The sequence below is a fragment of the Poecilia formosa genome, unplaced genomic scaffold, assembly GCF_000485575.1.
Source record: "Poecilia formosa unplaced genomic scaffold, Poecilia_formosa-5.1.2 Scaffold371, whole genome shotgun sequence".
Taxonomy (NCBI): Eukaryota; Metazoa; Chordata; class Actinopteri; order Cyprinodontiformes; family Poeciliidae; genus Poecilia; species Poecilia formosa.
Genome location: NW_006800310.1, coordinates 71389 through 85569, shown reverse-complemented (window position 1 = coordinate 85569; position 14181 = coordinate 71389). Strand labels below are relative to the sequence as shown.

General features: G+C 38.4%; 1 protein-coding gene across 1 annotated transcript in view; it reads right to left on the bottom strand.

The window, feature by feature from the left end:
* Positions 1 to 947: 947 nt before the first annotated feature.
* The window catches only part of cunh12orf56 (chromosome unknown C12orf56 homolog), a 16417-nt gene continuing 3183 nt past the window's right edge, over positions 948 to 14181 (bottom strand). The window contains exons 2-15 of the mRNA XM_007575160.2: positions 10790 to 11056; positions 7690 to 7885; positions 7166 to 7181; positions 5664 to 5832; positions 4945 to 5100; positions 4806 to 4870; positions 4188 to 4332; positions 3981 to 4075; positions 3397 to 3486; positions 2437 to 2524; positions 2291 to 2365; positions 1888 to 1965; positions 1640 to 1821; positions 948 to 1159 (exon numbers count right to left, since the gene is read on the bottom strand). Of these exons, the coding sequence (XP_007575222.2) occupies positions 1048 to 1159; positions 1640 to 1821; positions 1888 to 1965; positions 2291 to 2365; positions 2437 to 2524; positions 3397 to 3486; positions 3981 to 4075; positions 4188 to 4332; positions 4806 to 4870; positions 4945 to 5100; positions 5664 to 5832; positions 7166 to 7181; positions 7690 to 7885; positions 10790 to 11056 (1734 nt within the window). The 3' untranslated portion in view covers positions 948 to 1047. The remainder of the gene's footprint in view (positions 1160 to 1639; positions 1822 to 1887; positions 1966 to 2290; positions 2366 to 2436; positions 2525 to 3396; positions 3487 to 3980; positions 4076 to 4187; positions 4333 to 4805; positions 4871 to 4944; positions 5101 to 5663; positions 5833 to 7165; positions 7182 to 7689; positions 7886 to 10789; positions 11057 to 14181) is intronic.

Sequence of the window (14181 nt, the reverse complement as noted above, 5' to 3'; positions counted from 1 at the left end):
TTCCAGCTTTATTTCAATAAACAAGTCAAATTAATTTTGACTGAAATAATCTACAACTTTATGTACATTTATATAAAAATCTGTTTAACTTTGTATCCTGTGATAATCTTATAGCATGCTACAAACTGAGTTCATTATTTGTTTATTATTAAAAATTAATAATGATATATTTTCTCACTGAGCTTTAAATGATTTACAAATCTCCTTCTGACGTCGGTTTTAACTGAAGTTTTGCTTTAATGTAGAGACTGAAAACCAAAAAGTTTACATTTATTTCAGCTTTACATAAAAAAATAAATGTCTGTTTTGATTATCACAGCTTACATCCAATATTTCATTTTATAAAGATATTTTCCTTCCACTAAACTTTCAACCTTTTTATCAATAACCTTTTGTATCCGTCAATGATGATGAATTTAATATTTCTGTACTTCAATGTTAAATTCTGATGTCTGAGCAGCTGAACTTTGTTTTTTGTAAACTGCAATCATTAAATTTAACATTAAATAAACTTAATAGATTTACTGTTGGGTGATAAATATGTAGATTCATATTTTATGTATTTTGTTGTTTTACTGTCTGAATGGACTCGTTAAAAAAATGTTTTTTAAAGTTTTGGATGGATGAACGGTTCAGAAACTGACTAAAATCCCTTCAGTTCCAGTTTTCCAGTAGGAACTCCATCAGGAATCGTGTCCTGGATGAATGGTTTACAAGATGAATCGTTTACAAGATGAATCATTTCCAGGATGAATCGTTGCCCTCCAGCTCCCTGGTGTTGCTTATGGAGCTAAATAATAACTTTGTAAAAATGATTTTTTCATTAATAAACAAAGTGAACCATTTTTTAAAAATCCCAGATTTTCCTGAACAAATCAGCCGATTCCAGTTTGATTTGCTGTAAAACTGATCATTTATTGATCACCCAGAGAACCAGTCAGGTGGATGTTATTGGACCTGCAGCGGCAGCATCATTCCTGCCGCTGATAATGTCACATTCTGTCTGAGCGTTTTGTTTCTGGAGTGATCTTCTAGCTTCCTGTGGCCTCAGCTGCGCTGGATGAGTGTCACGATGCGCTGAACGAGTCTTACAGTCGGTTTGCAGATCGGATAACGAGGCTGCAGCTTCTCCTCGGCGCTGGACGGAGTCACAGCAAACCTGCAGAGCAGAAAGAAACTAAATCATTAAAACAGCTGAAAAGTGAAAGTTGTAGGTTGTGTGTCGTGATTCCAGCTGCTGTGGAAACTTAAGTTATAGCAAATACCCAAGATTTATTGTCTGACTAAAATAATAACCATATGTTATGAAATTTACTGTTTTTCTGGCAATAAATTTCGAAATTTGAGTTTTTTCTTGAAAATGTACAACTTTATAAGCTCACAAATTTATTTTTTAAAGCTTAATCTCAAATTTCAGTTTTTTTTTCTAGCAGATTTTTGAATTTTCAAGGCCAGAATTTTTATTGTTTTTATTTTAGAAAATGTTTTAGATTAATCTAAAAACTTCCTTTTTTCTATCTACAGTTGTGCGCCTTTGTTAATACATTACTAATTTGGGCCTAGTGGGTTTTAATTATTCGCCTGTCCTGCAGTACTGCTGTTTGCCACTAGGCGGCAGTGCAGGCTCTGGATCTCCCACCTGAATTCCTCTCTGAAGTTCAGCTGCAGGTGCTGAGCCAGCTGGTTGCTGTACTGCAGACAGGCCAGCAGGAGGCGACAGCGCTGGAACAGCAGAACGGACTGCGCCGGGCTCAGAACCGACCCGTTCTGGTCCGACAGAACCAGAACCAGCTGCTGGGCCTGGTGGCGGATGAAGGGCAGCTGCGGAGGACAGACTGAGGTTAGCTGGAGGAGCTGAGCGGCTGGACTCCTGTGAGGAAGGCTCACCAGGTGGGGGTGAGGCTGAAGGACTCCCAGGATCCACGACACGGACACGAAGTTCTCTCCGGGGAAACATCGGCGGGTCTGAACAGAAGGAACATTCCTAAAAACTATTCATTCAGTAGGGCCGGATGTTCTGGAGGCATTTTCAGTCCATTTACAGATTTTCTTAAGCTCTTACAGCCAAGGTGAAAAGAAAGTACATCCCTGTTATTTATAAGATAATCTGCTAATGAAATGTGTGGAAAAACCAAGTTATCTATTTGAACCGACAGTTTACATCCCGGAACTTTAGTCGTTTAGATCTGGGGGTGTTTAGTTTGGATAGACGGAGATATATGGATAGATGGGGATGTTTATAGATATTTCTTTACCAGAATTGAAAGTTGTAACTTCCTGCCAGACTCACCTCGTAGCCCAGCAGCAGCAGCTCAGACAGCAGCGAGCAGGCAGCATCCAGGTACTCTGAGAGCAAAGCCTGAAGCTGCAGAGACACAGAGGCTAACTGGTTGTTTTAGGACATATTTTAACAAATTTCTAATGTGAACCAGTTACCTCGGAGTCAGACGCGGATCCTCGACTCTGCTTCTCACCGCCAGGATCACAAATGAAGGCGAGCAGCAGCCTGGAGATCAGAGCCCCCCTGCAAGGAGGAAACAGCGTTTATGTGCAGAATGCAGCGAGAGCTGAAGCTTTCAGCTGAAAACGGCTGCAGACAGCGTGGTGAAATGTCAGAAATTAGCGTTAGATTTAGAGCAGAAAGAGCAAAACTGTCAGCCTGAACAATATGGAGTTGATTTGGAAACAGAAAAATGACAGAAACGTACAAAAAGAGAGGAAATGTCTACAGCTGACCCTGTATTAGGGACGTTAAAGATAATAATAAAAAAGGAATACATTTATGCAAAAAAATCAAGGAAAAGTTTGAAAATTCAAAAATTTGCTAGAAAAAAATTTACATTTTCAGATTAATCTCAGAAATTTTCTAGAAAAAATTTGGAAATTTCAGAATTTAAAAAGTTGGAAATTTTTTATTTTCAAATTTACAAGGTTTTCCTAGTTATTTTTTTCTTACAAATTTTTGACTTTTCATAACAGAAATAAAAAAAAATCTTAAAAATGTTTTTTTTTCTTACATTTTTAGGTGTAAATTTACTCATTATTTCTTAAAATTACCATCATACATGCTGTATTATTCAGCTACTGAAATTTCATCACTTTTTGCAAATTTCAGTATTTTTTTTACTCATGTTTCCAAGTTGACTTCAGTTTGTTCGGTTAACATCTCTATTCCTGTTCTGAAACTACTGCTAATTTGTGAATAGATTTTAAAATATATGAAAAATTTGAGTTCTTAGTTAATTGATTTTTTAATTATTAAAAAAAACATCAGCTTACTCGTTCACATAATTTGTGAGAATACATTAAACAAGCCTGGCAGCTGTTCAGCAGCTGGAGAAGGAAAATATCCCCCAAAGACACGACAGAAGCTTTTTTATGGGAGTTTTGCGTTACCTGTTGGCGAACAGCAGGCTGCTCCTGGCTGCTTCCACCTCCGTCTCTCTGAACATGATGGCGAGCGTCTGGACGATCAGCGTACTCAGCCTGAACAAGATCAGCACAAATATCTGCTGAAAATGGGATTCAAGCAACTTTAAACGCATTTAGACCTGGATGTGAAACCTTAACCTGACGTTTCATTAGCTAGGCTCAATTTAGCTAATTTCTCCAGAGCATAAAAATAAGAATCCATCCCACCGTACACCTCACCGCTGTCTCACATCCCTGACTTTTTCTTGTCTTGACACCCTATGTAAAGCCAAGTAGCTATAAAAGCATGGCTAAGTTTGCTACTTGGCTCTAAGAACCAGAGGTTTCGGTTCTGCTGAAACATCTCTCTCAACAATGATGCTAATCTTATACAGATTTGATCTAAATTTAACTTTAATTTTAGTTTAATGAAACATTTTCTGCTCCAAATGTCACTTCTTTCATCCTCATTATGACATTGATGACCCTGTTTGAGGTAAACAACCTCAGCCTGACCTAAATCTGCCCCCTGGTGGTGGAGTTTGGGACTGTCAACACGAGTCTCTTACAGGAGCTGATCTGTGGTGTAAACTCTGCTGAGGCTCTGACAGCCGTGAAGACATTCCTCCAGAGTCTGAACCAGGAAGACGAACGCCTCGCCAGACTGGAAACAAAAACAAGTGGATAAAAATCTTGATTTCTGTCCACATTTCCAGGTGTTTTCACTCCATCTGTTCTCTGTTTGCGGCTCAGCAGTGTTTCTCGTAATGTCTCACCCTCCAGAAGAGCCTCCTCAGCGTGACGTTGCGGTGAGCCGCCGTCCTCAGCTCCTGCAGCAGAAGGTACAGGTTCTCCACGGTGGTGCCGTCCTGCAGGAGCTCCGAACTCAGCTGAGCGAACAGGTGAGCCGTCCGCTCCGCGCTGCAAACACCAAACAGACTCACCGTCTTTTCCTGCCTCAGGCTGGTTTTTAAAGAGAATTGGGAATCTATTTGGATCTACTGGCTGATTTAGATGAGGAACGAGTTTCTTTATGTCCTTTCCTGTCTCTGGAGCGTACGCCATCTTCCACTGGGAAATCCACGCATGATGTTTTCACCCAGATTAATAACCCAGCGTTGTTTTTTTTACTTCTTTTTTTTTAAAGTTTTGTTGGCTCTAGTGGCCTTTATTTGAAAATAGTTCAACAGGAAAGAGGGTAATGAGAGAGCGGGAAGACATGTGGCAAATGTCACCAGGCCGGGAATCAGAACCTGCGACCACCGCCACGAGGTCCAAGGCCTCAATATGTGGGTCGTGCTTCGCCCCTGCGCCACCGCAGAACCCAAATAATCCAGCGTTTGGTTAGAAGAGACGATCTGATTCACTCCTGAAATGAAATCAGTGGTTCCAACCTGATGGAGTCGGACGACGGCGTGCTTCTCCTCCTGTAGACCGGGTCCAGGAGCAGGGTCGACTTCTGGACACACAGACGTCCGGCTGTCAGACAGACGACCAACACAGAACCAGACTGACCTCTGAGTCTCGACCCACGATGACGAAGCTGTTCCAGCAGCTCTGCAGGTGGAGGTACAGGGTGGAGGTCTGAGAAACCACGTAAAGGTGCAGCTCGGCGTCCCTCTCTTCCCTGGAGTCTGCTCGGTCCCGCCTCAGCAGCCGGGTCAGGACGGAGCCGATCCTCCGGGTCACCTGGAACCGCCACGGGGGACACCACGCTCAGACTGGACCAAACAGAACGCCGTGACCTCTGACCCTGCCGTTTAAATCTACCCGTTTTTCAGTGGCATTAGGTATTTAGAAGAGAAACAGGCCCACAGCATCACAGAACCTCTACCGTGCATAACAATGGGAACAAGGTCCGCTTAGGAAGGAAGGAAGAAACTAAGGAGATAAGGAAGGATGAAAGGAACCAAGGAAAGACCGACGAGAAGGAACAAAGGAAACATGGGAGGAGCCAAGGAGAGAAGGAAGGACGGAGTGTTTATCCAGCCGGGAATGAATCTGGAATTGTTCTAAACTTTTCCAGACCTGGAAAATCCTGAAATCAATCCCAGGTTTTTCCAGACTTAACCCTTTATTTCCCCACTTAACTCTCCTGCCTGATTTGAAAGGTATGTTCTCCTTTCTTTCCCATTTTAAATAATTTCCACAAAACATTTGGAGTTTCCCTCCTTGTCGTTTCTTATCTTTAACCCTGATAATTTGTGTAAATCTGAAGAAAGTTTTATTTAGCTTTTGGAAGCCGCCCTCACCTGGCGGCTCTCTGCTGTTTTCAGGTTTTCCTCTGGTGGTGATGAAGGAGGCGAGGGAGGAAGAGGATGAGGAAGAGGGATCCTGGGGAGGCCTAGAGTCTCCGGGTCGGGGCAGGAGGCAGAGCGGCTCGTCTTCATCACCGGATGGAGCTCCTCTTTCTTCCACCAGCTGAAAACAGCAACAGGTTCAACAGAGATGACAACGCAGCACTGTAAAAATTTAATCTGGAGTTTAAGTTTAAAATGCACTAACTACTGGAGATATTAGTGCAAACATATATTCTCCATTACGACCATGGTGGCCATCTTGGAGATTCCTATTGGCCCAATTATGTCTGATTTGACACAAAAACATTCATCTATGATAAAATAACTGTTCTTGACAACCACAGCACCATCTTGGAAAAGGTCTGCCATCTTGAATTTTTCAGTGACCCATACGTTTTCTTTTTAAATCCCAAGAGGTCGTCTGTATATTCAGTTTTCTCCTGCTCCACTGGTGGATGTCATCGTTTTAAACCCAGAACGTTTCTGCTTCTCTCTTCAGCTGCTGTTTGTCCTCATTTTGTTCTGAACTCCTGACAGCTGCTGTTCCTGAAGGATTTAGCTTTTTTAACGGATGTGTTTAATGACGTCCCAGTGGAGCAGCACATGGACACATTTACACTCTGCTGTTTACATCAGCCTCCTTTGCGGCCTCCAGGCAGCCATTCAGAGGCTGTGACAGTAAATCCTCCTTTCTTCGTCTCATTACCGTCGACACGCCGTTTCCTGACAGAAACTCAGAGGAATTAGCAGAGCAACACAATCCCAGGGGGCTGCAGCATAAACGGCAGAGCTGCTGCAGGATGAGACTTAAATCTTGATTAAAGGTTCAATTCAACCCATTTCTGTCTCTCCAGCATAATTTATGTTTTATTTGGTAGCAGTGGTGGGTATCGCTAACTAAAAGGTCATTACCGCTAACCCTAAACATTAGTTCAGTTTATGCTAAGGCGCTATACCAAAATGTTAAGCTGATGCTAACGTGCAACCAACATAGTATTTAGCAGAAGGTAATGCTAAAAAACCAAAGCAACATTTAACTGAAGCTAACACTAAAGCACCATAACAGCATAGCATTTAGCAGGAGCTAAATATGGTTGCTGCTGATTCCTAAACATGGAGCAGAAACAAGTGAAAAGTAAAATCTTTAAAGTAGAAAATAAAAACTAATAGTGAGAATTTTAAAAAATAATACATTTAATTTGAAAAAATGTAAAAATACTTTTAAAAGATGAAAATGTAAGAATGCATTCAAGATAATAAGAAAACTAATTTTAAAAAATTAATATATAGAAAGAGCAAACATCTCAGATTAAACCTTTCATTGTTTTAACAGATCAACTTGGATAGTGTGGAGGAAAATCTCAAACTGGTAACCTTATCCGCCAGGAAGGCAACAAAATGAAAGTCAATACAAACTCCTAACATGGTAGAAATTCAAACAGGTGTGTGCTCACCTGTCTGCAGGATGTCCTGTGAAGGAAGCAGAGACACGGGGAGGTTAGGATTACAGGTAAAGATTTCAGAACGAAGGAAAGCAACACCGGCCTCTCGGTTTTCCTCGGATCAGATCACATTTTGTTCCGCTAGAAATTTAGGCTTTAATGAATCTGTGTTTAACTCTCAGCTTAGCTTTCTCTTTTTGCACCATAAGCACAGCATCAGGATTCGGGCATTGTTCTGCTCCGGGTGCTAACATTAGCTTTACAGCTAAAACTAATATTTTAGCTAATATTTTGATATAAAAGATAAACTTCACAGACTGAATAAACGAAAGTCAAAGTCATGCTAGTGAAACATTTATACTACTCACAGCATTTTAGCTAACATTAGCATTTTAGCTAATTTTACCTTAGACATGGCTGTTAGCATATTTTAAGGCTTATTTAAAAGTGAGTCAACATGCTGACTATAGCATTTTAGCTCATTTTAGCTTAGACACTGCTGTAATCATGAGTCATGAAAACAAATTTATCTGCACCTTTTAAGTCGTGTGTTCTGATTGGACAGTGGCTGGCTCTGCGAGAGGGCGGGGCCACAGGAGGAAGCCCCGCCCTCTTCTCCCTCTGTAACCAATCATGTTCCTTCTCTGCAGGCCTTTCTGGGATGTAGGAGATCCGTATGTGCTGACAGCGCTCCCTGTCCTTTGAACTGAGGAAATCTGGGAGGTCGTTCACCTGCACAGGTAAAACAGGAAGTTCAGCACCAAGTCAGGAATATTTGACAGAAATATGAAGAAACTTTTAAATTTTTTCATTGCAAATTTATGTTGATTTATGGACTAAACATGAAAGCCATTGAAATCTCGTAATAAATTTCTGAAATTCCTTTATTCTTGTTTTATTTATAGAATAAAAAATGATGTCTCCTCTCAGGTTTCCCTGTCTGTGAATCCTTAAAGTCTTAAACTCAAGTATCTAAAATGAAGGCCTTAAAATGTCTTACATTTGTTTAAAATGTAAATTAGCCTTTAATCTTATTCCCAGGTCTTAAATTACTATTTTAGACTTTTTAATCTGTTAAAATTCAAACTTTTTCATCCAGGTTTGAGTCAGACAACTTCACTGCTTTGTGACTCCAGACGGTTAAAGCTACAACTAGCTAGCTTTTTGTGTTTGCTTCTATGAGAATATAGGTGTTAATAATGGTTTAAAAATGTTAAAATTGGTTAATTAATTAAACTAAGGTTGTTAAACATTGCTGTAACAGAAATTGTCATTTTGAGGTTAATTGTGTAGGAATTATGCACAAACTTGATGATTACATTCACTTGTATATTGAAAATCAGCTACATTTTCCTGACCTCGGTGAATTTTCAGCATTTTTCCACCCTGCACAAGCAGAGAGACGGAAAGGGGAGCCACGTGTTTATTTATTCAGGGAGTTTCACTAACAGAGATTGCCCAGGTGAGCTGCTGCAGCCATGATGGCGCCGTCAGACGTCGACTCCAGCAGTAATCCGTCACGTTAGCACAGACGGGATTATTGCTAAGCGTCTGACATAACAAGCTGTGGGAATCACAGATTGAGCTGCCGGCTTTCTGTTGTACTAACATTAAACCTATTTTCAGCTTCTGCACTGGGTCGGTCTGTTTAAAAATAATTTAACTCAGCGACTCGAATCACATAATCAGCTTCTAGTTGGAGTCTGAAAATAGATTTATTTTTATACTTGTTTGATTACATTGATTGAAATGTTTTTGATGTGGGTTTAATTGTAATCGTTGCCAATTTTATCTCTAAATTAAATGGGTTGCAGGGCTTAAAATAAATCAGGAATTTGAAAAATTAAACCACAGTTAGCTAAAAGAAGCTAACTACCGCTAGGTGTGGCTAATGCATGCATAAATTTCAGAACCCTGTTCCATCTAAAAACCTTGGTTTGTGACCTTTGGATCAGTTTGAATGCATATGGGAACGCCAAGTGGACCAAAGACCGCTCCAAAAGCAGGAAGTGAACTACAGCGCAGGGCATTCTGGGTAAATACAACCTAAAGAAACGCACTAGCCTAATGCTAGCAGGAGAAATGGCTCATGGTCTTTAAGGGCACTCTGTGTTTGTTTACATTTTGTGACAAAGGAAGTCGAACTCAGTGTTTTCAGAGGTTTTAGTGTCGTTTCCTTTAGTGGTTCTTGGCGCAGAGCCCCCACAGGCCAGGAGGGGAACAGATTTTTCAGAGAGTTTGGTTTGTGAAGACAAACACAGCAGCTGAAAATAAAACAAATGTTGCCTCTTTGGTTCACCAATCGAAACGACTGGATTGTCATCACTTCTCCTCACTTTCGTCTCTATTCTGCAGTTTTCATTCTTTGCATTATTTCAAATGTTAACTTCATGTCCATCGTTTGTCTTCTCAAACCTCCAGTTGGTTATTTCAGACGGCCGTTTGTACTGAGTCCGGTTCTGGTTCTGCTGGAGGTTTTTTCCTGTTAAAGGGGAGTTTTTCCTCTCCACTGTCGTCCCTGCTGGTGCAATTCAACGATTCAATGCAATCTCCTGAGTTTACATAGAAACTTTTAAACTGCTTTTCTGATGTCTAGGATTCGTTGGAATGTATGGATGATTGAATTTAAATGATTTTTTTAAAGTGCTTCCAGACAACGTTTTTTGTTTTATTGTTTTAAATTCAATAAAGAACTGAATTTAGACTTAACATGTTTCTCTTCAACTTCATCCAAAGATTTTCTGCTAGGTCCAATTTAATTTGAGAGAAAAACACAAACCATGATGCTGCCACCACCATGCATACAGTATGAGGCCAAAGAAGTCAGGGATGTGATCGTTGTGACGGCGTGTTGGGGCCAGAAAGAAAAGAGAAAATAAGGAGGAATAAATTTCCACCCAAAACATTCACAAATTTTGAGATTCATCTCAGGAATTTTCTAAAAAAAAATTTTAAAAAATGGAAATTTCTATTTGCAATAAAAACTTGAAAATTGTAAAATTCATCTCAGAATTTTTTACAAAAACAAGTGGAAATATCTGAGCTGAAGAATCTAAAATTTATGAGGGAAAACAAATAATTTTTGAGATTAATTTCACTTACATTTCTAGAAAAAAACTTGGAAATTTTCTGAGACTGAAAACATTTTCAACTTTTGGAAATGTTCTCAGTTTTAAAAGTAAAAGATTTTCAAAATGTTCATGTTTTTTTAAATGTTAAATCAATCTAAAAAATTTATAAATTCTCACAAATTTTGTGACTTTTCGAACTCAAAAAATTATTCTCAAAATTTCTGAGTTTATAGAAAATTTTTCAACTTTTGAAGCTCAGAAAAGTCTAAGATTTCCTAAAAAAAAACATTCAGAGCTTAATCTAAAAATTTTGGAAGTTTTTGGCAGAAATTTACTCCTTTTTTTCTACCGTGGCCCTAATACACCTTTGCATTTTTTCCTGTTGTGAACCATATGACCCTGGAATTTGAACTAAAAAGTAAAAAGTTATTTTTTCTTCTGTATTTTATTTGAATAAAATTTCTGCCTCTCACCTGACTTGCTGGTTTAACCGACACTTAAAGATGAATTTCAACAATGAAAACTATTTTTGACTCTTTTTTTTTCTTTTCAGTTTTAAACTCACCAGCTCGATGTCGCGCACGCGCTCAAGCCTCAGGGCGGCGGTCAGCGCGCGCGGCGGGAACTCCGTCAGGTACACGCGCTCGTCACTCAGAACCGCGTACATGTAGACCTTGTTGATGACGTCAGAGACCACCACGCACGGTTCGTAGGTTCGGATCCGCTCGTACAGAGCCCGCTCCGTGTTCCGCTTCAGGAACGAGTCCAGCCGGGCATTCCGGCGGGGCAGGAGCGGCAGGAAGTCGGATCGACTCCGAGCCATGACCCGGGGCTCTACTTTCTGCAGCGGATGGAGACAGAAAGCGGTTCGGTTCCACTGTCCATCGCGTCGGTTCGTGTTTTACTACTGAAGCAGGCAGCGAGTCCAGTTAGGTTATGAACTAAACAGGTGAACCGCGAAGAGGGCGCACTGCTTTCTGATTGGTCCGCTTGTTTCCCTAGAGCGCTGCTGATTGGCTGAAAGATAAACCTCTATGTAATAGAGTTTAATACGGTTTTTTATAAAACAAAAACAGTTTTTAGATAATCTTTTACTCATTTAAATTGACGTACATATATAATATTGACTTGTTTCTGCTGACTTTTTCAGATTTGAATACATTTGATATTTATTTCATATTTGTTGCATCTGCTGTTAACAATAATGAAAAAATATTTAAAAATTGATTGTTAGAATTTAATAATTTTTTTAAATAAATGACATATTGTAAAATAAAGGTTCTTGTTTCATATTCATATAGTATTTTTCTTTCATTGCTGCAGAACATAATTTAAATTTAATCTCCTAAACCAGAATAATTGGGCTTGACTACTGCTCCTGTTTCAGTGTAATTGATCTGTGGAGTTCCTGTTGTCTCACAGGAAATAAGTAAAGTCAATGCATAAATAATAATAGCTTCTAACATGTAAAAAAATATTCATTAAATCACAATTTAATTAATTTTAATGTTCAAAGTAATTATCTGTTATTTTAATTAAAGAATAATTCATTTAAGTATTTAGTTCCAGTTTTATTTAGAAATACGTGATACATATTAAATAAATATTTCCACATTATTTATTGCATCTTATTTTTTTGACACTCGATATAGTTTTATTAAACCTCCAAAAAACCAAAATCTTTTCTATTTTTTTATTTCCATATGTTGTTTCGCCTTACTGCCGCTAGAGGGCATCAGAATGCAGTTAATGTGAAGCAATTTCTTTTAATATGCGAATCCCACAAATTATTTCAGATATTTTTCTGAGTTTATCCTCTTAATATGTTATGTAGAATATTCTAGATTAATTTTAACTTGATAAATGTTAAGAAAAAATTAGCCTGAGGTTTTCTTCAGAGAATGCGACTTTTAAATAAACGCTGTGAGTGAAAAGATGAACAGAGTCTCTCACATGGACACCATGACAGAGATGAAGGCTGTGTTGTTTCAGCGTTTCTGAGACTCTTTTATACAAACACTGAGAGGAAACACTGAAGACATACAGAGAAAGACTCCAACTCATCTGATCCATTTAATACGATGCATATAGAGTAAATTTCTAAGGAAAACTTGGACATTTCTCAGCTTTAAAAGTTTAGAATTTGCTAGAAAATCTTGGAATTTTTTATATTAATCTCAGAAAAGTTCTATATAAAAAAAGGAAATTTGTGAGTCTCAAAGGTCAAAAATGTTCTCCTTCTCAAACTTAAAAAAATTCTAAAAGTCAAACATTTTTCACTTTTGAAACTTAGAAATTTCCATGTTTTTTCTAGAATATTTCTGAAATTAATCTCCAGTTTTTTCTAACATTTTTTTTACTTTTCAGCCTCAAATTTCCTGTTTTAATTTTATAAGATTAATCTAACAATTTCTGAGTTTTTTTTAAAGCAAATTTTAAACTTTTCAGAAATTTCCTGTTTTGTTTTTTGGCAGAAGTACTCTTCCTTTGTTTTCTATCTACCCTGGCCGTAATGCACGGTTGTACTTTACTTCCTCAACATGAAGCTTAAATAAATTTAAAAACTGCTTTAAGCTTCATGAAAGATGACATGAAAAACTCTAAAATATGCCCTCACTTTTTATCAACTAGTTTGGAAAAATCTGTTGTTTTTGTGTGAATTTACAGATGAAGAACAATCAGATTAAGAATAATTTAGTTCATAATTTTTGTATTCAGCAAAATGTAACACCTAAACCTTAAGAAAAAATGCCTAAAGTAGAAAAATGTGATATTTTCCTATAAGGTGCAGAGTGTTTCAGTGTCTGTCTGGTTCTGGTCAGCTGATGGGCCGCTCCTCCATCATCACCATCACTGTGTGTTTGTGTGCAGCTGCGAACAACAATGGTGGGCTGAGCGCTCACACTGCTGCTTTTGTTGTGCAGAAAGAAGAAAATGGCCCCATTTCCCCGAACAGGCGGGAGAATATAACACAAACACCGAGTTCGGCTGGCGGTGACCTTCCTGCCCCCAGAACGAGGCTCAAAGTTCAGATCAAATCCTGCTTTTTCTGTTTTGACTCACAGATTACAGCGCTAAAATGTTTTAATCCTTACATTTCTTTATTTTATTTTTTAAATAAGAAAACCTTTCCACAAGTTTGGAAAATGTTACTTAAATGGCTTGCTGACCATTTGTTGCCAACTGTCACAGCAAAAAAACATTTAAAAAAATATAAACTCATTAAATTTGGTAACAAACATTAATGTTCGCACATATTTTCAGCTAGAGAGAAAAATTAACTCTTGGGTTGATAACCCCAATTAACCTTCAACTTCCTCTTTTTCACAGCGTCTAAAACGTCTAAAACAGAAATAAAACACTATGAACGCTGTAGAAATATTTAAGTAAAATATTTTAGATGATTTAACTTTTCTTTTGGTTTTGCAGTGACTCTGAAATGAGTCACAATGTAAACACTTTCATCCACAGGAGTCATTAATCAACAACCAGATGTTATTACTGGCGGAAACGACGAAGAAGAGAACAGGAAGTGGAAAGAGGAGGAGGGTAGCGCAACATGTTTTAATGACTTATCTTGTGACCAAATTTCGTTTTTTAAAATATCCCGCAATTGAGAAATTGTATCTTTTCGACATTGTCAGAATATTAACAAATATAACCGGAAAACAGGCGAAAGACGACAGGAAGTAGTTGGAGGAAGATGGCGTCATGTTTCTTCATGACTTCTCACTGAACAAACTTATTTACATTGATTTTAATTGTTTCTTATTTAATGGAAACACCGCAATCGCGAAATTGTGCTTTTTCGACATTAGCGGCACAATAACAAGGTTTTGCTCACATTTGTTATAAAATGGCTCTTATTTTGGTATAAATTCAGGTCTAAATCACTTTATTTTAAATAAAAAGAGCTCATATGCTTGTGTTTTAAATTAGTGGTCAATAATCACCAAT